At 36.7% G+C, this 21,718-nt stretch overlaps 1 protein-coding gene across 3 annotated transcripts in view; it reads left to right on the top strand.

The window, feature by feature from the left end:
* Nucleotides 1-21,718, top strand: part of ARFIP1 (ADP ribosylation factor interacting protein 1) — a 43,099-nt gene that overhangs the window by 13,578 nt on the left and 7,803 nt on the right. Inside the window, exons 3-8 of one of the 3 annotated variants that reach the window (XM_062637533.1) lie at nt 3,683-3,797; nt 6,467-6,538; nt 7,978-8,087; nt 12,753-12,974; nt 16,427-16,584; nt 19,234-19,408. In XM_062637533.1, coding sequence (XP_062493517.1) covers nt 3,683-3,797; nt 6,467-6,538; nt 7,978-8,087; nt 12,753-12,974; nt 16,427-16,584; nt 19,234-19,408 — 852 coding nt within the window. Of the gene's footprint in view, nt 1-3,682; nt 3,798-6,466; nt 6,563-7,977; nt 8,088-12,752; nt 12,975-16,426; nt 16,585-19,233; nt 19,409-21,718 lie in introns of all 3 variants that reach the window. The other 2 variants (XM_062637532.1, XM_062637534.1) reach the window with 2 other exon arrangements.

Below are 21,718 nucleotides of genomic sequence, written 5' to 3'. Positions count from 1 at the left end.
AATGCAGTTCTGTTATCTTTCCCCTCTTCATTTTAGCATACTATGGCTAGCATGGATGGGAAGTATCTTTTGGATAATAGTACTGTAACCCAACCAACATTTCTTTATAAGCATGCATTCTGAGCGACTCCTTTGCTGTGTCTGCTGTCTTAACAGGATTGATACGTCAAAAATCCCTACTGGTTCATCTAGGTGATCTGTATAATAAGCTGATGAATATTCCTGTGAGTAATGTAAATAAGGCTAACTTTACTAAGATATGTTTCATTTGATATGGTGACTTGAACTAATTAAAATGGGATTTTAACAAAGGGTTAAAGTGGTTTAAATGCTCTGTGCAATATAGGTTTGCACAGTCTTGAGTAGACCTAACTAAGCTAGTACAGCTGTTGTGTGTCCCTTTATTCTGTCCTTTTGTTGCTTTGAGCCCTTAGTGTGCTAAAGGACTTAAGAATAGGGCAGGTAATCAAACCTTTTGACTTCTTGGAAATCTGAGTTGTAAGATTTTTATACCTCTAGCTCTGGATCTCAGTGAAGGTACCATATTAAAAATACTTCTGCTAGCTGATAATTGCATGAATGTGCAATGGCTTTCAGCCTCATAAAATTGGAAATTAGGAATTAAGCTGGGGAAGGGGAGGAGCTGGTGGTGATCCCTTAACAGATTTGTGACTTTGAAATGTATCAGCAAATTCTCGTGAATTCTAAAGACTTTATTTCCCTTTTATGAGGAAGGGGGGAAGTCACTTAGAATTTGAAACCAGATCTTACGATCATCAAACTCTTCCTCTTAACTAGAAAAGCAATATGTAGTCAAAGTATAGTCACCGTATAGTAAGGTAATCTGTCTTCACTTCCCCTGTTGGAACAGCAAATCTACATTTGGTGGGAACAAAGAACTCTTTATGTTGCCTTCTTACCACTCTGAAATCTCCTTAAGTACTATCATACCTTCTCATGACTGTGAAGTTTTGTGCATGTCTTTTCTTAATCTAAGGCTGTTTCTAAGTTACTCTTTGTAAATTATTGAAGGGATAGACTGCTTTGTCAGAATGATTGCAGATTTTTGGGTAGCTCTTTTTGTTTATCTACACTTGTGTGAAAAATAAAAAAGCAAGCATGTTACAAGAATGACATGTTAAAATTTGAAGCTTACATGCAGAAGTGTGTCTCCACTGAACAGTAACCTGTATGTTTATAAACAACAAAAAGGTAGTATTTGATGATCACTGAATTTTTGATGACAATTCTGGTCATGTATAAATCAACAAATGGTAAATCTTTCTTTTAAATTCATGTGCAAAGCTATGTTTCTTCAGCAGAGTGTATTGCAATTGGTTAATATAAGTGTTTAAAATGCGTTTGAAACCAGTTCTTTACATTGGACTTTGCCTTTTTGAATGAACAAAGTGTAGCTCTCTTCAAACAAGTATGTTTGTGTACATATACATACATATGTATATTTTTATGTAAATACCCTGATGTGTATATAAACACAACTGTAGATCTTAATAATTTTCATGCTCCAAATATCAGGGTTTTTATTTAAGAGATGCATGTGTTATAATATTCTGGTTTATTTAAGTATAGTTTGTTCAGCTTGTATTTAGCTTGAAATTAGAATAAAATTGAATGTACAGAAGTTGTCCAGATGCTTAAGTTTAGGTATAAACTTTTGTCTTTACAAAGCAGATGTTCTGCATTTTAACCTTAAATACAGATGATTGCTTAGATTCCTATTGCGAACATGCTTCAGCAGGTTAGCTGTCTATGTTTATTTGGCTACAGATTTAGATATTTCCAAAAGCTCTACAACGTGACAAGGTGCCTTCAGGAAAAGAAAAAAGAGTTGATGCCATGTCCTTTTTGTTAAATCAATACTCAATGTATCTTCTCCTCTTCAGTCTGGTTATCCTCTTTCAAGTCTCTCTGCTTTTTCAGCTCTTAGTGACTTCCTACATTTTGAATTAAGTGGACTCAGTCTGTTAGCTAAACTAAGTTGAAGTAAAGGCATACCACCAACTGCGAGTACTTAAATGGAAGCACCAGTGTTAAGTCCGTTGTGAAGACTGAAAACAGCAATTTATCCAGTGTTGTGATATACTTAATTTGTGCGGTCAGGTTCTGCATGTGACTATTATTTGTTATTCATGCTGAGGGTTTTCAGTGAGCTTTTGCTTGTTTGTTTGTTTGGATTTTTTTGGTATAATGCTTCAGATACACAAATACAGCTTAATTATTCTTAAATAGGTATTCCATGTGAGTGAAAGTAGGGCTATAGATGTAGGTTGCTCTGATTACAGTAACATCCTGGGTTTTCTATGTCAACAGGATTCCTGCTCTGCTGGAGTTCATGTTTGTAGCTCTTCCTTTTCTCTTCTTCACAGGAGTTTGTCTTAAACTAAAGGCAGCTAACTGAGTCTGTGGGGATGTGATCCAAAGTCACTTCTTAACAATCTGAGCCTCTAGGCAGTATCATTCTTAGGCACTAGCTTGCTTCTGGTTTATGCATGGAGCAACTACAGTGATACGTCAAACATGAACTGGATTTTAAAGCTTGTGTTTTCTTTGTAATTAGGAGCATTGCATATATCATAAATAGTTACCGCATGTGTCCAGACACTGACCTCTTAAAACTACGTATAGTTTTTCTCTGCAAATTTCACTATTTACTTCGAGTAGTATTTCCCTCAGCTTTCGCTTTTATCAATTAGTGGTTTTAAAATGCTTTGAATATCTGAACTTTTTTAAAGCTCTAAGTATATTCCATAATACCAGAGGCTTAAACTTCAATCAGATGGCTGGAAATAATAGTCAAGGAAACTTTGGGAGTCATTTGTAGAGGTGGGTGAGATAGCAGAACTGGGCATTAGGATGGTATGTGAATTATGGTGTATGAATTCATAGTTCAGTACTAGGCCTTGCTTGGGTTTTTGTGAAGACTTCAGTTGCCTGGAAGTTGGTTGTACTGCTTAATCTGTCTCTCAGAAGATAAACAAGGTGATCTTGGGCAATTTTAGATCCATGAGTTTCAAAAGCAAACAGAAGCAAATGGCAACTTTGTGCTGTGAAATGTAGACTAGGTGCTCAAAAGGAAGCTGTTGAAATGATGGTGCCTTTTAGATGTTTCTCCCATATCAAATATTGGAGAGATTTCGTGTGCTATTTGTAGAAATAAAGGTTGCTGTGAATTTTAAAGCAATTTCTTGCTCAGTGCCTTTTGTTTGTTTGTTTTAGCTTTAACATCATGATAATTGTTTACACATTTTTGGTTTGTAGATGTTGTCTGCACTTAGTTTTGGGTCATTCTGTATGCCTGTAAGTTTTTAACTATAGTTAAAATATATGGCTATTAAACTGATGTGGTTGTTTGGACCAGCTTCAGACTACATGCAAATGTTTTGGGCTCCATTTTTGGTAACTGCTGCTCTGAGATGGCACTCTGGTTGTTCATCAATAAAAAAATATTCCGTAATAAATACACAGGTAATAATTAGTATTTCTTGTTTGTTTATGTCCTATTTGTGCATTGCAGTAGAATGCTGTGACACCAGTGAAGGTGTTCCAGGCTAAAGGCAAAAAGTGCCTGTCTGAGAGCTGCTGGAATTGCATTCTAATATTTCTGAGTCGCTTTTATCTTTCTTAAACATTGACTTTCCGATTTTATTCATGTATTTCCAAGGACTTGAAACATTCATTACCAGTTGAACTTGGACTTTCTGAAACCAAAATAACATCTCATGGCTTTGACAGCACCAAAGAGGGAGTCGTTGAGGCAGGACCGTTTCCAGGAAAAGGTAATTGGTTTTTTTTTGTCTTTATTTTTTGATTTAAAATCTTTAGGCATAATTTCATATTGACAGGAGGACAATGCCCTCTAGCTGCTTTGAGTATCTTGGTGCAAGTGAACGCATTGAGATGTGCATTAGTGACAGTCTGGTTTATCTTCTCTGGTAGCTGGGTTGTTAAAATAGAGGATATATGCTGCACTTGTAGTGTCTGTCAGGGGACTAGTGGAACCTACCCAGTGTTAAGTTGGTCTGCATTTACACGAAAGGAGGTCATTGAGCACCTTGAAATGGTGTTAGGAGAATTTTGCTATTACGTTGCATTGAAGTTTTATTTAAATGTTGCAGGTATTGTTCTGATTTGAAATATGACTGGGGAGTTGTTTACTTCTTGATACACAGTTCACTTGGAGGAGATTAATGAATGGAATTCTTCTTTGCCCTTGAGACGTGTCTGTCTTTTTTTTGTTATAGTGCGTGTATTACTTTATGGTTGTTAGGAGTCATAATGCTTCTGGTCTGTTTTTCCAGGCATTAACTAATGAAAAAGTGGCTGTTCTCATTTTCTCAGCACAGAGTTGCGGTTGTTTATAGCAGAAGGATTTTAGTTAATTAATATTTAATTCACTGTGGAAGTATTAATGTATATTTCAGAGAATCTAAGTTAGTATAAACCAATGAGAAATACAAAGTGATAAGCCAGTAATGTAGTGTTCCCCACCTGTCTAAAAACAGTAGAGTGCCATGATAGAGTATGTGAAAGTGATATTGTAAGGAATTATGCAGCCTTGACAGTTTCTGAATTTGAAAGGTTTGAAATTGTCTCAAATGAGCAGCTGTGAAAATAAGTCTCTTTGTAGCCGTAGATTGAATTTACATGTTGTTTCATTTCCTGTTTGTTAAAATTCTGTGCTTATGAAAACAGTGATTTACATGTTGTACTTTGCATATATTACAAAGTGAATGCTGTGGTTTCTTTAAGTCTTTGAAATTAGCAAAATATTGAGCTAAAAACTGGGCAGATGGTAAACTGCTCACCGTGCTTCCCTTTCTGTATTCTATTAGCAGGGTAACTTTTGTATCTGTCAAGTGCATTAGCCTGTAAAGGAAAAAGTGTCTGAAGAGATGTTTGAGGCTACACTAATACATTTATTCAGATGTTCTGTAGAAAGCTATGTATACAAACGATGAGGTTTGGACATTTAATCTTTAACTATATCACAGTTTTCCTCCAAGGATATTTTTTCCTAATGCTCTAAATTGGAGAGAGAGAAGTGGTAGAAACTCAGACTTCTTATGAATCAATAGACAAAAGTAAAAAGATTGCCCTATTTCTAAAAATTCTGTTTTTTTGTTTGAGTGTCCTTATCAGGGCTTCGTTTTTGAGTGCAAAGCAGGCAGTACTGGAGAGGAAGGGCCTTTAAGATTTGGGGGAAGTTGAATGATGAAGCATGCATAGGCTGCATTAATAAATACTCCGTCAAATTATAAGGATTTTTTTTTTTAACTGCTTGTCTTGGCTCGCTTGCTGAAGTGATTCAGTCTTTAGGCCTTTAGCAGGATCTTGCAGTTAAACGTTTATGCCGGAATGAATCCAGTTGCAGCTCTTACGCAATGTATCACTGCAGAAGGACACAGCAAGTGAGCTATCTTTCAGTTTCATCTTTTCTGTGCTATTGGATCCAAATCATTGGAGTCATATACCCCATGTTAGTAGTGCTCTGTAGTATGTTTAAAAGGCGGAAGTTGATTCTTGATTCAGTTACATTGAGTGGTATTTTTTGTGTTACTGGTAACTTAAATTTTGCTGAAACTGCCAGAGTTTAGGTTTGATTTCCTTTCCTCTAGCACACTGTCAGCCGTGGCTTATCTCAGAATCTGTCAACAAAAGCAATAAAAGCTCCCCCCTGTATAATGCCTACACACCACTACAGAGGAAAAGCTGATTTGGTTGTTTGGTTTTATAACTCCTGAATATTTTAGAAGAATGTTACTTCACATTTATGTGATAGGAAAGAAGGCAAAGCTCTGAAAAGCAGAATGCTAGCGCAGCTTAGAGAGCACACATAGAGCAGGTCACTTTGGCTTCTTGTTTTTTCTTTTTGAAAGAGAACAAATGAATGCTGTAGAATCTTTCTTTTGGGAAGGAGGTTACACACCTTAACAACTAATGGCTTGTATTATCTTCAGGATAGCTTATTGCTGTGTATTTACACAGACTTAGGAGCAGATGTTAATCAAGTATATCTGAAATTGGCATAGATTTCAGAGCTTACTTCACCCCTTAATACTGTGACTTACCATTCAGTGACAGTGCAGAGTGAAATCTACCTAGAACTGAAAAAGGAGGTTTCAGCTGTGGAAGCTCTATATAACAATGTTCCATGGAATTTTCTGTTGATAGTGCATACTTCACTGATGAAGCTGTCAGTTGTATTTTGATTACTGTTACAAAAAACAGTTTGACAGTAATGACCTAGAGAAAAAGATGAATGCTTCTATTTAGTGTGTTGCTGAAGCAAATGTTTTTGTGGGTTTTTTCCCCAAAATAAGACAGGCAAACAAAACAGCAGCCCTGCCCACACCCCAAATAAATCCCAAATCTGTCTGTGTGAAAGTGTACGTTACCTTCTAAGGCAAGAGGTGGATTTTCATGGTTAAATATGTCCCCTTTTCAGGTTCCTCAGCATCACCCAAATCATCTGTTATATCTCCTAGCAGTGCAGCAGCTAGCAGACTGGCTGGACAAGGTTGTGATTTAATTATTCCCACAGGTATCATAGCCCTGGATGGATAAACACCCTTGTCTCTGCTGACACTGTACTAACTCCTTCATGTCTCTAATAATTTGATTTACTGTTAGCTGGAAATAAAACTTGCGGGGTTTTTTGGTAGCTCTCATCTCTGGCTTTAACAGCTCACTAAGTAACCTCTGCTTTCCTTCCTGTATGCTGCTTTTTGCTCTATAATTACCAAATATTAACAAATGGTAGCTGAAATGGGAGTAACTAAAATTTTTCATTAAGATTTAAGCTGAATTTTTTGGCTGTTTTTTGCCAAAATGATCACGTATTCCAGTAGAATTGAATATGAGGTGGCCATTAGGAATTCACAACACCCTTCGCCACTTGACTCATTTGTGCCTATGGGCAAATTACTTAACATCTTTGTTTCCTCGTATATAAAAGGAGAAGACCTATTCGGTCACCTTATAAGGGTGTTGAGAGGATTAATTACTTAATGTTTGCACAGCATTTTGAAGATGTAAAGAACATAGTAGAGTTTGATGCTAAAGGAGTATCTTGAGGCATCTGTATAGACCTTTTTCCAACACCTATTTATGTAAATAATGCAGTCACCTGGCAAGGCTAAGGTGACTTTAAGTAGCAGCAGGAGTGTCAAAATTGTGCAAGAATAAATAAAACTACTGCTTAAAAAGTGGTAGTGCTTTGCAGTTCTTGCTATTTAGGACACTAGGAAATATTTTTGCAAAATTAAAACTTGGAATTCCACGATATCGCATACTAGCATGAAAATGCTGAGTGTTGGCAATGAATGTGTGGTAATTTGCCCTAGATATTTTATGACTGTAAATCTTCACTGCTGTTTTTATGCTGGTGGTTTATAGAATTAATTATTCCTAATGCAATGAGCTAATAAAGCTGAAATAAATACGTATTGGCTGAATACGTCTTCTGGAAAGGATGATGTTCATTGGAAAAGATTTTAAAAATCTGCTTTGAAATTTATTAGTTGTATTTTGTGTCAACAGTTTTTATATGCCAGTAATTTTCATGTAATGGTCTGCAGGTTGTAAACAGGCTTTTACATTGGCTAAATCCAAGAGGGTGTCCAACTATTGGAATTTTAAAACATAGATTAAGGAAATAAACATGTCTAAAAAGCTGGTTTAAGGTTGGTTAGTAAAATTCTATGCATTCAGGTAAGCTTTATTCAGCCTATTATTAAATGAAATAGTGAGGTACACATGCAGGTTTTATATTAGTTTTTAAATAATTCTTTCTTTCTGGAGCTGATTTTGAAAATCTGCATATTCATCTGAAGTTCTTACTGTCACCTTGCTCTGCTTTTGCATGTGAAATTGCACAAATCTTCCATATCTGCTATTAACCCTTTAAAACAAACAAGCAAAAAGCAAGGCCTTGAAGATTTGCTTTATCTGACATAGGGGGCAGAGCCCAACAGAAGAGCGGACCAGTTGTGTTAGCAGATGAAGTGAAGAATCCAGCAATGGAGAAACTGGAATTGGTGAGAAGGTGGAGCCTAAACACTTACAAGGTAAGCAGACAGATTTGTGTGTGTGTGTGTGTGTGTGTTTTCTAGAAATGAGTTTGCTACTGCGTTGGACAACCATACAGTATTGTACTACTGTATGAAAGTAATCTGTTGTTACAGTGAGCATAAGTGAGAATGCATAGGGAAGGCTTAGTTTTCTTCCAAGTGTAGCATCCTTTTCAAATCCCTGGGTTTAAGTGGAAAACCTTTCATAGGTATTTATTGATTTAACAAGGTTAAGAATATTGCATTTCTAATGTCCCCTTCAACATATGGAATGTACAGATTTCAGCACTTGTTAATTGCTATTCTGCTGGTTTTGTTCTATCTGCTGATTGTTTTTTCTTAGTGTTGGAATCGTTGCTTCAATTGTGTGTTTTGTATATGGTGCTTCTTTGTGATCAGTTGGGATTTGATGAAGTTAAAATAATAACAAAAGAAAAAGGAGAAGGTGCTTTAAGCACAGCAGTTAGCTAGAAGTGACTCATTAAAAAACCGTAAGGTGAGGAACAATTTTCAGGGAATACATTACTGTCAGGAGTTTTAAACAAAGACCAGTTTTGAAAAATAGCTTTTTGTTATGCCTGCAACTTCAGTGACAGAAGTGTGGGCAGGTGGGTTGTGCATCAGTGGGACCTACATCAAACCCTGAAAAAAATGAACCTGTGGAAAAAAATTTTCTTTGTAGAACACAGGCCTCAGTGCCTCCTGTGTTCTTAAGTCCTGATAGGAACTTCCTTCCTAGTGAGGATGGGAAGCAGGGATGGAGACATTTTACCCACTAGTAAATGCTTATGCTGTTCTTTGTGTTTGAAGTTTGCATCTTTATGCCTAATTAAATTTTTTTTTAAATTTCTGCTTTTCTTATAATATAAATTTTGTGGCAACTGCAGAAGGCTGTCAGCTACTCCTGGAGCATGCTGTGGCCTGGTCAGAATACATGTTATTAAGCTGAAGCCATTCTTTAAAATTCTGTGTGTGTTTAAGAAACATTGACTCTTGAGATTGAATCTGCTGTACCACAAACGAAATAGGGAGGACTTGACCTTATTCTCTCTTTTTTGTGCCTTAATTTAGAAAACAAAACTAAAAAAAATCCCCATGTCTCAATCACAGAATAAGTGAAAACACACGTGAAGCAACAGCAGAGGACTGGTGAAAACTGATGGGAAAAGTGGTCTCAGGTCTTTGTTTAGAACATTATTTTTGGGCAGTAGTCTTTGCAAAGTCTACATTTTTAGATTTCTTTCTTGGCTTAAACCTCCCTCTTCCTAAATCCAGAATCCCACAGCATAGCAAACAAAGACTAGCACTTTCAGGAAACTAAATTACTCTGTTTTCTTGAAATCTATAAGTTTGTTGATCAGTTATTATCTTTCTGGAGTCCCATGCTGACTTCTGTACAGGTTTTTTTGAAGAATAGGATTGTTCAGAGAGTTTATGAATACATTCTGACTTGAGGGACTGTTATGCAAATGTCCCTGGAGACGCCATACATTTAAAAACACTTTATATGTAGGCTACATAAAAAAACCTATTTAATTTGATTAAGGACAATCTTTCAGTTTGTGGATATACTGGCTTGTTTTGGTTCCTGTAAGGTAGGAAGAAGTCTGCTCCTTATTTCATAATAGCTAACTGATCATAGGTTAGGAAATGGAGACATAAAGGGCAAGAGTAACTTGTTAGTGGAGAGTCAACAGTTGAACCCTTCTGAGCTGAAATCCATGCTATTCAACGTACCAATTGTTAATCTGCAAGTGGAGTTAGTAGGGACACTTACTGTTAGAAAGTTCTTTAGGAATCTGACAGTAGTTCCTCTGTGAAAGTGTCTGTATTGGGAGTTGTGAAATCTATGTTATTGGATACATTCAGAAGTTATACCCATCTGTGAAGAGATGATTAAGTATGCCTTTATTTTGGGTACCTTGTTTTTTGTTCCATATGTTTTTCTGTGAATGAGAGACAATTGCTTTTGTTATCTCCCACTTTTGTTTTAAAAAACTGCTTCCAATTGAAAAATCACAGGAGGTTAAAGCTGCTCTTCTGTCTAGTCTAACCATGAATTTTCGTAGACTGTTTTTTCACATAACTTATAACTTGGTAGAATTATTCTGTTGCATTTGCAACTGCTGTCCATTCTTACTGTCTTCAGTCTTACGCTGTCTAGTAATTGTGACTTTGCATCAAATGAAATTGCCTTTCATCCCATAATCTGGTGGCAAAAGCTTGTTCTGTTCTTTCTCCTTCTCTTGTCTCCCCTTTGGATGAAAAAAGTATTTTCAGTTTAGCAAAGACATAGGCATGGGAAAGTTGTGACTCCTCTTGTTTTTCAGCAATTCTAATAAAAAGCATATCTTCTTGGGTTTTGTACAATTTCTTAAACTTTTAAGGAGGAAAACCAATATACCTGTTTTACAAGCCTCCCTCTAATACTGGGCTACTAGTGGAACACTTATTTCTGAGACAAATTCAGTAACATCTGTCTGCCTTTTAACATGCAATTTAAAATATAGTTCTTGTACGCGTACTTTGGGGCTTTTTACTTTGAAGTAGTTTTCCTTAAACTTTGTCTTGTGTGACTTCTTTTTGAGGAGTGTAGTCTTATTCAGGACAATGTTCTTTAAACCAATGCAAAATGGAATTCACATACGGAATTCTCTCCATTTGCTAGTGAGAATATATAGCAACTTGTGGGTCTGTACTAGTCTGCTTAGAATCAGAGTAAATCAAAACAGATAGGTGCATCTTCTTTGTCAGTTGCTCTTTTTCAGTCTCAGTGTTCAGCTACATCTCAGTTTAACAAAGCATGCAGTGTAAGTCTTTCCAAGTACTATTTTTTCTTACTTATCACTGCTGGGTTTTTTTTAGGTGTTTTGCTGTAGCTTCTGAAGCAGATACTCCTTTGTTGAAAATAAGTCTTTCCTTTGTAATTTATTTTTGCTTCCAAAAAATTATGCCTTTCATTTTCTCTTGCATTTCCATAGGGTGAGTTGGGGTATTTTACATCTTTTATGGAAAATAACCAAATTTGTCCATTGATTCCGTAGTTTCTAGTGAGATGCTTATTTATGCTCTGACCACGCTTACTGCTAAGCTGTATTTTGCAATTTCTGTTGCAGGCTTTAGTAGTAGTGTTGTATTCTGTCTTGATGTGTTTTGTTTGCTCTCTCAAATTTCTGGTTCTTGACAGACAAGATGGGCCATGTTCTTTCTTGTTAATTGAATCTAATGAAGTAGCCCAGATAGTCTGTACCTTCCCATCTAAAGCTTGTGATTATGACCAGATTGTTGTGTTTGATCATTCTTGAGCCTTTCATGTGTTTGTGTATTAAATTTAGAAAGGGCATAAAAGTTCTAGGAGATCAAATGTGTATCTCCTTTAGATGTAAGTAAGGACTGGACTTAACTAAAGTCCTCAAATTTGGAAACCCTGGGAAATGCAGTGATGGAATATATTAGGGGAATGTGATATAAGACAGACTTGAGCATTATTTCACCTAACAAAATAGCAGCTTTGCACTTAGGTTAAGCCCCTTCAGAGCAGTTCTGGCATTCACCACTAACTTTGTTTCCTTGTAATTCTGTTTCTAGCGCTAATTCTTTGTATGCATAACCTGGTTATCTCTTCAATTCTTGGGACCACAGATTAACTTCAAGTGACTTACTGTAACAGTAAATATTTCCTGCTTTTCATAGTGAAATTGTATGGCACATCTGCTTCGCAAATGGCTTCTCGTATGTCCAAGTCAATGGAAACCTCAATGTGTATCTTGGGAAGCTTGCTGCCAAGTTGGACTCAAATCTCTGGCAGAGGTGGTGTCACAGATAATTGGACTGTGGTAGCAGCCTGAGCTGTCCCAGTCATTGGCTGGGTGAAAGTGTCTGCAGCCTTGTAAAAGCATGTTTTCTGCTGTCTGTGTTAATATACTGCAAATCTGTTCAGAATTAGACTTGTGAAAAGAAATATTAGGTCTTTCTGACACGATCAGTTCCATTTTAAAGATGTGTTAATAATGTGAAATTAATTTAATAGTAATACTATTTAATATTTAATTGCTATTTAATAGTAATAGAAATACTGAGTATTTCTTAGTAGGAGTTTCCAGTTTCCTAGTCAGCTTTAAAAAGCGTGCTGAAAACCATCATTTCCTTACGTTCCCCTTCCCAAGAAAACCCAACAAAATAACAGTTTTTGAAAACATATCATGGATTATTTGGAATTGAATGGTTAGTAGAAAAGGTGCAGAAGATCACTAACTAGGTATTTTTTTAAGCAAAACTGGTAATACTCCATTAACTGACTTTAATTCAGTGGCCTGCATAGCTTCTTTTAACTTAATGAGATTCACCAAACCTAAAAAGAGATAAGTGTTTTTTTACTTGAGAAACAATTAGTTACGCTGTTGATTTGCTAACTTGAATATTCATCTTAGTAGGAGTTGAGACTTGTCCAACTGTTCTTGCTGAGTCCTGATAAACTTCTAAAGAGTGTGTTGTTTTTTCAGTTTGTTGTGCAAACTTCCATTGGGAGGGGCGATTGTGAAAGAATTGTGTGTAATTATACGTCCCTTGAAGCTGAAAATGGGTGTATGCTGTGTTCTGTTGAATATACTTGATTCTTTACAATTTAATTCTTTTCTTCTCCCTCCTCCCCCCCCCCCCCAGTGTACACGGCAGATCATCTCTGAAAAATTGGGTCGTGGCTCAAGAACAGTAGATCTGGAACTAGAAGCTCAAATAGATATATTGAGAGATAACAAAAAGAAATACGAAAATATCTTGAGACTGGCACAGACGCTGTCCACACAGCTCTTCCAGATGGTACATACCCAAAGGCAACTTGGAGATGCGTTTGCTGACCTGAGTTTGAAATCATTGGAACTTCATGTAAGACTTTTAAGTGTTAAAAAATGAAATGGCAGAGATGAAGATAAGCCTTAATTGACTTGTGCAGGGTACATAGTAGTTAGCAGTACTTTTCTAAACATTATAGTTAACAGTATATTACATATTCTTTGTGTTAAAACCTCATGTAATTCACTTAAGACTATAGGAAATTATTGAAATTACTGTGGTTCATTATTGTTTCTTAAATGCCTTTAGTTGATGGTTGGACTCAAGAACTTGATAACTTTCCTTTGTATGGAAGATGCATTTTACTATTAATTTTGCTTCTAATGAATGTCATCAAAGTGTTCCAGAGTGTTACGTCATTTCAATTACAGGATGTCTTTGAGGAATATGCCTGGGAGTAAGTAGAATAGGGCACATTACTTCACTTGTGAACATAGAATGCGAGTAAATTATTTTTCTGTAGCATATTTAAGCATTGAGATTTCATCTCAAAGTCCTTTTTTAATCAGAATTTTGCTGCTAATAGGACTAATCTGTATTCATAACGTTGTTTGGAGCTTCTGAGCAAGAGAGGCAATCTTTAGATATCTGTCTGCACTTGGGTTGTTATGAATCCTTGGTTTGGAAGTTTAGGTAACACTGGCACATTTGTTGCTGATAATAAAACTCTCTGCTGTAAAGAGAGAAGGTAGATGTTGCATACAAAGCATAGCAGCTGGCTTGCTTGTACATTAACTGTTCTATACTTCCAAAGTTAAAGCATTTTGATACTGCTGCTAATCCTTTGGAAAAACAGTTTTAAGGGGTTTAATGATTCCCTAAAACATAGCTGCTGAAACAGCCCAAATTATCTTTGTGATTATTAAACTTAAAACTCTGGTTTTTCCCCTTTTCATGATTGTCCATTCCCATTGAGTTTTAAGGGAGGAAGTAGAGTTCATGCTTGCATAGAGGAACTTTAATTGATAGCTATCTGAAAAAAATTGAGACTCCTGCACTGGAGTACAGGAATTTTTAATATTAGTCTGACAGATGAAAATTTGTGAAAGTAGAGTGCTTTTAGCAGCTAAAAAATCAGCTAAAAAGTTTTTAATCAGCAGTTTACTCTTGACACAAATGTGAGCATGACCACATGGCAAAACTGAGTGATTATTATGAAGTGTTTGCTGAAGCTGGATGTTTTTTTTCTGAGATTTGGATTAAATCTGGCATCATGCTCTTGTTTAATCAATGTGGGTTGTTTTGGGTTTTTTCCATGAGTAGCTTGTAACTTCTAGTGGGAAACTGTTCTTCCAGGTTCTTTCAGCATCTTGTACTGGTCTTGGAATTTGTTTCACTCATTCATCTCTTGTGTAGGTTATTGAATGGGGCTGTTGATGAAAATCAAATAAAGGTTTCGGCTGCTGTAATAAAAGTTATCTAACCTTTGCCTCTTGGAGACTTGCCTGATGTTTGTCTCTTTCCTCTTTGTGTTTCCCCTTTGTTTAATCTGTACTGTATTACCATCTGTAGCCTGGCCTGTTCTTCTCGGATGTTTGGATAGCATTGTTGCCTCTAAAACTTGTGCAAGGCTACAGTAAAATTTCTGACCAGTTAGTCCTTAATGTTTAATGTGGTAACAGTACGTAAGTTTTTTAAAACAAACAAACAAAAAACAACCAAACAAATAAGCCTTAAAAAACAAACAAAAAAAAACCCCACACCGATTCTTAATGTAATATTTCTTACTTTATACATGATTACAAAATGAGATCTCAGAGTGATATCTGGAGAGGCATTACTTAATGCAAATGTTTTGCTGTTTCTCATCTGGATATAAAGATAACTCCTGGTTCCAGGCTTATGTGCCTCTAATTATATAGACATATGAATTCCGATTTTAATTGATCTGTGCATAGAGGATGAACTGAGTGTAAACTTCTGATACAGAAAGGATTTCCTCCTGTCTGTTTTGTAAGAGGTATCTGCAGAAGTGATGGACATAATTCAAAAGCTTTTATATGAAACTGTACAAACCAGCAGAAGGACAGTTTTGGTGTCTAGTGTGGAGGCCACTGCCGTCCCATCCTTAACCCTTTCCTTTAAATTGGTAATGTTGCTCACTTGGGTCTGTAGTGTAGGAGGACCAGCAGGAAAACTAATTGCAGTCATGCCTGGGGGAGGGAAAAGAGATGGGACTAAACACGGCTGAAAAGGGTGGTCTTACTGCTGTTGTCTCTGCCTATATCCTATTTCTTTCCTGTGCTAGCACTTGCATTGCCAGCTACATAGTAACATTAGAACAAAACCAGCTGAAAAAGACTGTTATTTTTATTTCAGCAAGATCTGTAGTGATTTGGCTGACTGCTTTTGTCACCCAAGCAAAAATCAAAGCAAAGGTGACAGGGTTTAGCTCATGAATACTTGCCCCAAGTTCTCTTCCTTTTTATTTCTGCTTTGGATTGCTCACTTCCACTGTGCTTCCTGTTCTAGAGGATTCTCCCCTTACGATTGCCCATTACTCTTACCTTCATGAGGCCGTTAATGTTAACATGAAATACGTTTAGCTTAGCTGTTCATGTTCTAGATAGATTAAAGGAAACTGGGAGTATAAGGCACTTCTGAGTCAGTTATTGGCAGTGTGCAAGCCTAAGAAAACCAAGTTCCAAATATGATGAACCTAGTGTTTTACAGCCATTGCATCCAGAGGTTGTACTCTTGTGAGAAATCCCATCTGCAGAATATGAAGATGCCATATGGATGACGTAAATATAATAATTGGGCTCATTTGGCATCTGTGCATTAGGAAAATCTTTGCAGACTTGGTCAAGGCTTACACTGCTGTTAACAAAAAGACATGAACAAACATATCTAAATGTGATTGAAATGCCTTGGAAATAATTTCACCCTTGTCCCTTTGAAATTTATGGCTTAGCTACAGTATGATTTTTATTTGCTATTCATTATAATGCTGTGCTCTTCAATTATTTACAGCCTATTAAACTGTGATAGATGTTGGTTTTTTTTTATAATGGTCTTTTCCAGAATGGAAGAACAAAAGTTAATAGCTAATTAATGCAGTATGCCCCTGTGAATTTAGTCATATTACTGTATTTAATGTAGTAGTGTCTCTGTGGGTATTAAAGTATTACCTAATGTGGGAGATGCTGGATTAAAACCTTGATGAATGACAATGTAAAGATTACATTACCACTTACTTTTATGTAACATTCAAGACTTCCAAGTGCAGAAAAATCACATTATAAAATAGGATTTAACATTGTGTGGTAACAGAATTGTAAACCAGGGTTTACTGATGTTAGATTTCATAAAAAAACTGTGAACTGAATATTGTATTGAAATCATAGCTATTTATTCATAACCATACCAAAACAGACGTGAAAAAACTGCTGCATCTGTGTGTTTGTATTTTTTAATATAGTTGCTGATGAATGTTACGATTTTCAATGATACACAGTTTTGTTTTCTCTGCTCTTTGTTTATAGGAGGAGTTTGGCTACAATGCAGATACGCAGAAACTTCTAGCTAAAAATGGAGAAACTCTTCTTGGGGCTATTAACTTTTTTATTGCCAGTGTGAATACATTGGTGAATAAAACAATTGAGGATACATTATTGACTGTGAAACAGTATGAAAGTGCCAGGTAGCTATTCTACGTTTAGCTGTTTTCATTACAAACTAATCTGCAGGGAACTACAGACTTTGCATCATTTTAGTCTTTGTATTTGAGTGGCTAACCTGTCAGATAAAAACCTTATAATACAGATCACATATAATTAGGATTTACAGTTAAATGCCTCATTGCATATATCTTCAAATGTTCTGTAAATGTTGTGTTGTAGACTTAATTTTACTTGTTAGCTCTAGGAGTAATTATATCTATTTTAGTCCCTTGTGCTAGATTAAGGTGGCTTTCTAAGCAGTGTGACCATGCAAGATTAACCCTTTTATCCAGCTACATTGTAATAGGTAAAATAATCTCTTTGACTGAAAAACATTTAATCTTGTTCTCCTGGAGATGCACAAAACGTGCAGTTCAGACTTCAGTTTTAGCGCTGAAGTTGTGGCTTGGTCAGAAGGGGGAAAATAAAGAAGAAAATTCTTAGTGAATAACATGTAGCAGTAGATAATGGGTTTCCTACTCTGGAGAAGGTCACTTTTGAATGTGGCAAAGTACTCTAAAGCCTGGGTTTGGACTTGTCCTTTCTGATGCTTGGTTCCATTCTGACTTTCTTTGACTTAATAGGATAAAATGTGTTGGTTTGCCAAAGGTTGTAGTTTATAATATTTAGTGATTTTTCTTTTCAAGTAAAAAAGAAACGCAAACTGCATGAGTTTAAGTTCTTTCTCGCCCTTTTAATTGTTCTGTTCTAATGCTTATTTATAAGCAAAATAGTGACTTACTGTTTTGATATTTAGATAGGCAATGTGAAAAGAGGTTATTTCTGTGTCTTTTCTTCCCTGTCCTCATTTGTACTTCAGCATTCATCTGTTCCGCTCCTATCAACTCCCTATTTGTTACTTTTTTGGAATTAAGTCATAAGCTCTTTAGATAAAGCTTGAATCATAGTGGCAATGAAAATCGGGAAGAGCCCTGGGAATAATTATTCCTTTTGCCTCTGAAAATGTTGCATTTTACTTTGGAGCAGTTACACCAACTGAAAAGTTGTTTTTTTCTAACCAGTTTTTAATCATGATTTGCTTCCAGTTTTAGCTATGCCTGTGAGAAAGCATATTAGAAAAGCTAGAAATAGGTTGGTTTGTTTCATTAAAGTTGGCGTGTATCGTATGCTGAGAAGCCAGGTTCCATTAGTTGAAAGCTACAAAGAAATATGGAAGGAAGAGTGTGGCTTTAGGCAGGGTCGCCCATGACCTTGGAGTGATTTCTGGTTATTGTCTGTTGCTTTACCTGGTCAAGTGCTAGATGGCTGTGAACGAAGGAGCACATGTTGTATAAGGGGAAGAAGAAAAAGGTTAGAAGCTGTTACTATGTTTGTCTCATCCACTTTTAAATATAAAAATAGTTTATTTAAAATATAAAAATAGTTTATGTGGCAAGGATCCAGTATTCCATAGGCTTATATGTAACACTGGGAAACAGAAGATTAATTTAGTGATACAATCTTTAAACTACTAACATTTTCCCACTTACAAATGCTAGATGTTGATTAATGGAAAGCTTAACTTAAACTGTCTTGGGGAAGAACAGAAGTTTTCGAAAACCAAACTGAATATTCAAACTTCTGTATTAAAAATACTTTAAAGACATTTTCATTTTTTTCCATTAAAATGAGAAGAAGATATGACTGGTTCATCTCTAGTGATGCAATGAAGTGGTACAGTCTAATATATGGAAGCATATCAAGGAGGTTTTTAACTTTTTAAAATAAATAGTAGTATATGAAGACTAGCTGGTTCAGTTAAAAAGTTGACAGGTATCTGCAGGCAAGAGCCCATACTGTAACATTAATTCTAGTTTTGCTAGCAGTATCCAGGATTGGTAATTTGGAGACTGCAAGAGTGAACTAGAAAATACTTTTAAGCTGTCTTATCTGAAAGTAGGATATATACCTTTGGTGCAGAGTTAGCTTAAATACTTATTCAGCTGTTACTCTTAACCTCCTGCCCTTCTTTTCCCTTATCTCTTTCAGTGGTGGTACTGATGTGTAGGGTCTGACTTCCCTAGGAAAATAAGTTAGGCCCTCAGTAGAGTATAAATAATGCATCATCTCTTTGCAGCCTATTTATCTGTAGGGCAGACAAGTTCTCACAAAACTAACTCTTGAAGAACTATAAAACTGTTCCAGTTAATACATACAGAGAAGCCTAGAGCGTGTTGAAAAAGCCTCAGTGCAGAGTTTCGTATAAGTGAGCCATTGCTCAAAACATCTGCTAAAAGGGCCTGTCCTGCTCTTGGTGCTTCTCTTGTTCTCAATACAAGCTTTTCACTGTAGTAATTCAACAGCAGAATATTAACCTTTATCTGGGCTAATAAGCTGAGATGTTGCAGAAAAGGCTCTGACCACTGAAGTCAGCACAAAACAGTGGGTTGGGAGCATGTGGCCAAGACAGGAACAGAAGAGGGAGGATACTTTCTGAGGCAGCTTTATACAGTGGTGGTTTTGCTTGATGAATAGGAGGAGGGGGGGGAAAAACTTGGCCAGGTTTTCTGTTTCTTCTCTACTTGACTGTTTTGTTCATCTTCTCTTGTATTTGGCCCTAGTGGTCTGTTTTGAAGACACTCTACCTTTAGATTTTTATAATTTTTGTTTTTACCTCCTCCTCTTCTCAGGATTGAATATGATGCCTATCGAACGGACCTAGAAGAGCTGAATCTTGGCCCTCGTGATGCAAACACTCTGCCAAAGATTGAGCAATCACAGCAACTGTTTCAAGCACATAAAGAGAAATATGACAAAATGCGTAACGATGTATCTATCAAATTGAAATTTTTGGAAGAAAATAAGGTAAGCTACAACTTCTGATTATATGTTTAGGAGTTTTATGCTGTAAGTTTCTGCTTTTTTGTAATTAGTTATTAGTTCTTAAAGTGTATCTGATTTGAAAAGCAGAATGAGCAAAGAAAATAAGCTGCATCTTCTGAGTTCTTGCTGGAGGACACATTATTAGAGCAGGCAGCCCTAGAAGTCCCTTATCAAGCTGTTCTAGCCATAAATAGCAAACATGGCAGTAAGTTGTTAATACTTGAATTTTCAAGTTTGGAAAAGCATTCTTTTTCTAGTTTACTACATTTAATAGTTAAATGAGTCATATAACTACTGATTTAAGATTGAGTTAAAACTTATATTTGCCAACACTGGCAGGGAGGATATGCACAGAAAAAGTAAGAGAACTGTGAATAGGCTTCTTCAAAATTAAGCTTTCTTTAAACTGATAACCTGAACTAAGCCTGAACTGAGAAATAGAGTTTTCTGTAATTAATGCCTTTTATAGTTTTAATTCTTAAAAAGGGCTTTTGAACTGTTGGTTTGAAGGGTTTTCCCCATATGTGTTTATTCCAACCATACCATTTCATTTATACCTACTTAATGACAGGATTCTTACCCCTCTTATTCTGTCTACCAGCCAAAAATAGAGTAGCCAGATGGAACACACCTTTAAATTGTGCTTTCTTTGATAAACAAGTCTTTCTAAATTGTTTCTAATTAGATGTAAAAATGATGGTTTTTCAAGATCTCATTTTTGTTCATACTCATAGTAAGTGAAATGGTTATAATAATCTCTGACTATATTTCCTGTGTCTTCAGAGGAAGGAAAATGTGGTCAAAACTTACATAAAAGATAGTAGTTTGTCAGTTTGTTCATGTCTAGCAGTGGATTAACATTTTCAGTGTGAGTTAATTAGTGAGGTGGGCTGATGCCAACCTTATGAAGTTTAACCATGACAAGTGCAGGGTCCTACACCTGGGTCGGAGCAATCCCAGGCACAGCTACAGGTTGGGCAGAGAAGAGATTCAGAGCAGCCCTGCGGAGAAGGACCTGGGGATGTTGGTTGATGAGAAAATGAACATGAGCTGGCTTTAGTGTGCGCTCGCAACCCAGAAAGCCAACCGTATCCTGGGCTGCATCAAAAGGAGCATGACCAGCAGGTCGAAGGAGGTGATCCTGCCCCTCTACTCTGCTCTTGTGAGACCTCACCTGGAGTATTGTGTGCAGTTCTGGTGTCCTCAACATAAAAAGGACATGGAACTGTTGGAACAAGTCCAGAGGAGGGCCACGAGGATGATCAGGGGACTGGAGCACCTCCCGTATGAAGACAGGCTGAGGAAGTTGAGGCTGTTCAGCCTGGAGAAGAGAAGGCTGCATGGAGACCTCATAGCAGCCTTTCAGTATCTGAAAGGGGGCTTATAAGGATGCTGGGGAGGGACTGTAGTGACAGGACAAGGGGTAATGGGTTAAAACTTAAACAGGGGAAGTTTAGGTTAGCTATAAGGAAGAAGTTCTTTATTGTGAGGGTGGTGAGGCACTGGAATGGGTTGCCCAGGGAAGTTGTGAACGCTCCATCCCTGGCGGTGTTCAAGGCCAGGTTGGACAGAGCCTTGGGTGACATGGTTTAGTGTGAGGTGTCCCTGCCCATGGCAGGGGGGTTGGAACTTGATGATCTTAAGGTCCTTTCCAACCCTAACTATTCTATGATTCTGTGATTCTATCTGTATGTAGGTAACAGCTGCCTATCAGAGAATATAGGAGTGTCCCCAAATGACAACAGAAGACTCATGAATTGTCAACAGATGAGGATAAAAGTGGAGCAAATCAACAAAACTTTTGGTTTCCAAAACAATACATGCTAAAAATGTAGCTTGTGAGCGCTGATACTTCATATGGGCATTTGCATTAGGACCGGGGGTCTGGGACCACATAGCCAATTAAGAGCTGATGAACCAGATCATTAGATGATTGAAAACTGACCTTTCATGTATGTTTCTTGCAGATCTTGTAGTCCGTTAACTTTCAAATTGAAAAAATCCATATTGAAATTAATATTCTTGAACAAGCTGAAGTCTAATCTAAATGTTGATATTTATGCTTGAGTTAGAAAACGCTCATAAGAACTGATTTTTAAAACAGTGCTCGGTTGAAAATGGGTATATTGAAGGTGCGCCTTCTCCCCCTCTCCCCCCCCCCCTTTTTATTTTTTACTAAGTACTTTGCTACTCATATAACGTACTTCTGTTGAAATGGTTTGATTCCTGTACAGGAATTCAGATGCTTAAGTTCAGATTGGTTGAAAATAGCACTTACCCAGCTTCCTCTTG

Source organism: Pezoporus occidentalis, unplaced genomic scaffold (genome assembly GCF_034315485.1).
Source record: "Pezoporus occidentalis ecotype Australia unplaced genomic scaffold, CSIRO_AGI_Poc_V1 ctg53, whole genome shotgun sequence".
In the NCBI taxonomy this organism is placed as follows: domain Eukaryota; kingdom Metazoa; phylum Chordata; class Aves; order Psittaciformes; family Psittacidae; genus Pezoporus; species Pezoporus occidentalis.
The sequence above is the reverse complement of the archived record's forward strand: the minus strand, read 5'-3'. Positions and strand labels throughout refer to the sequence as shown.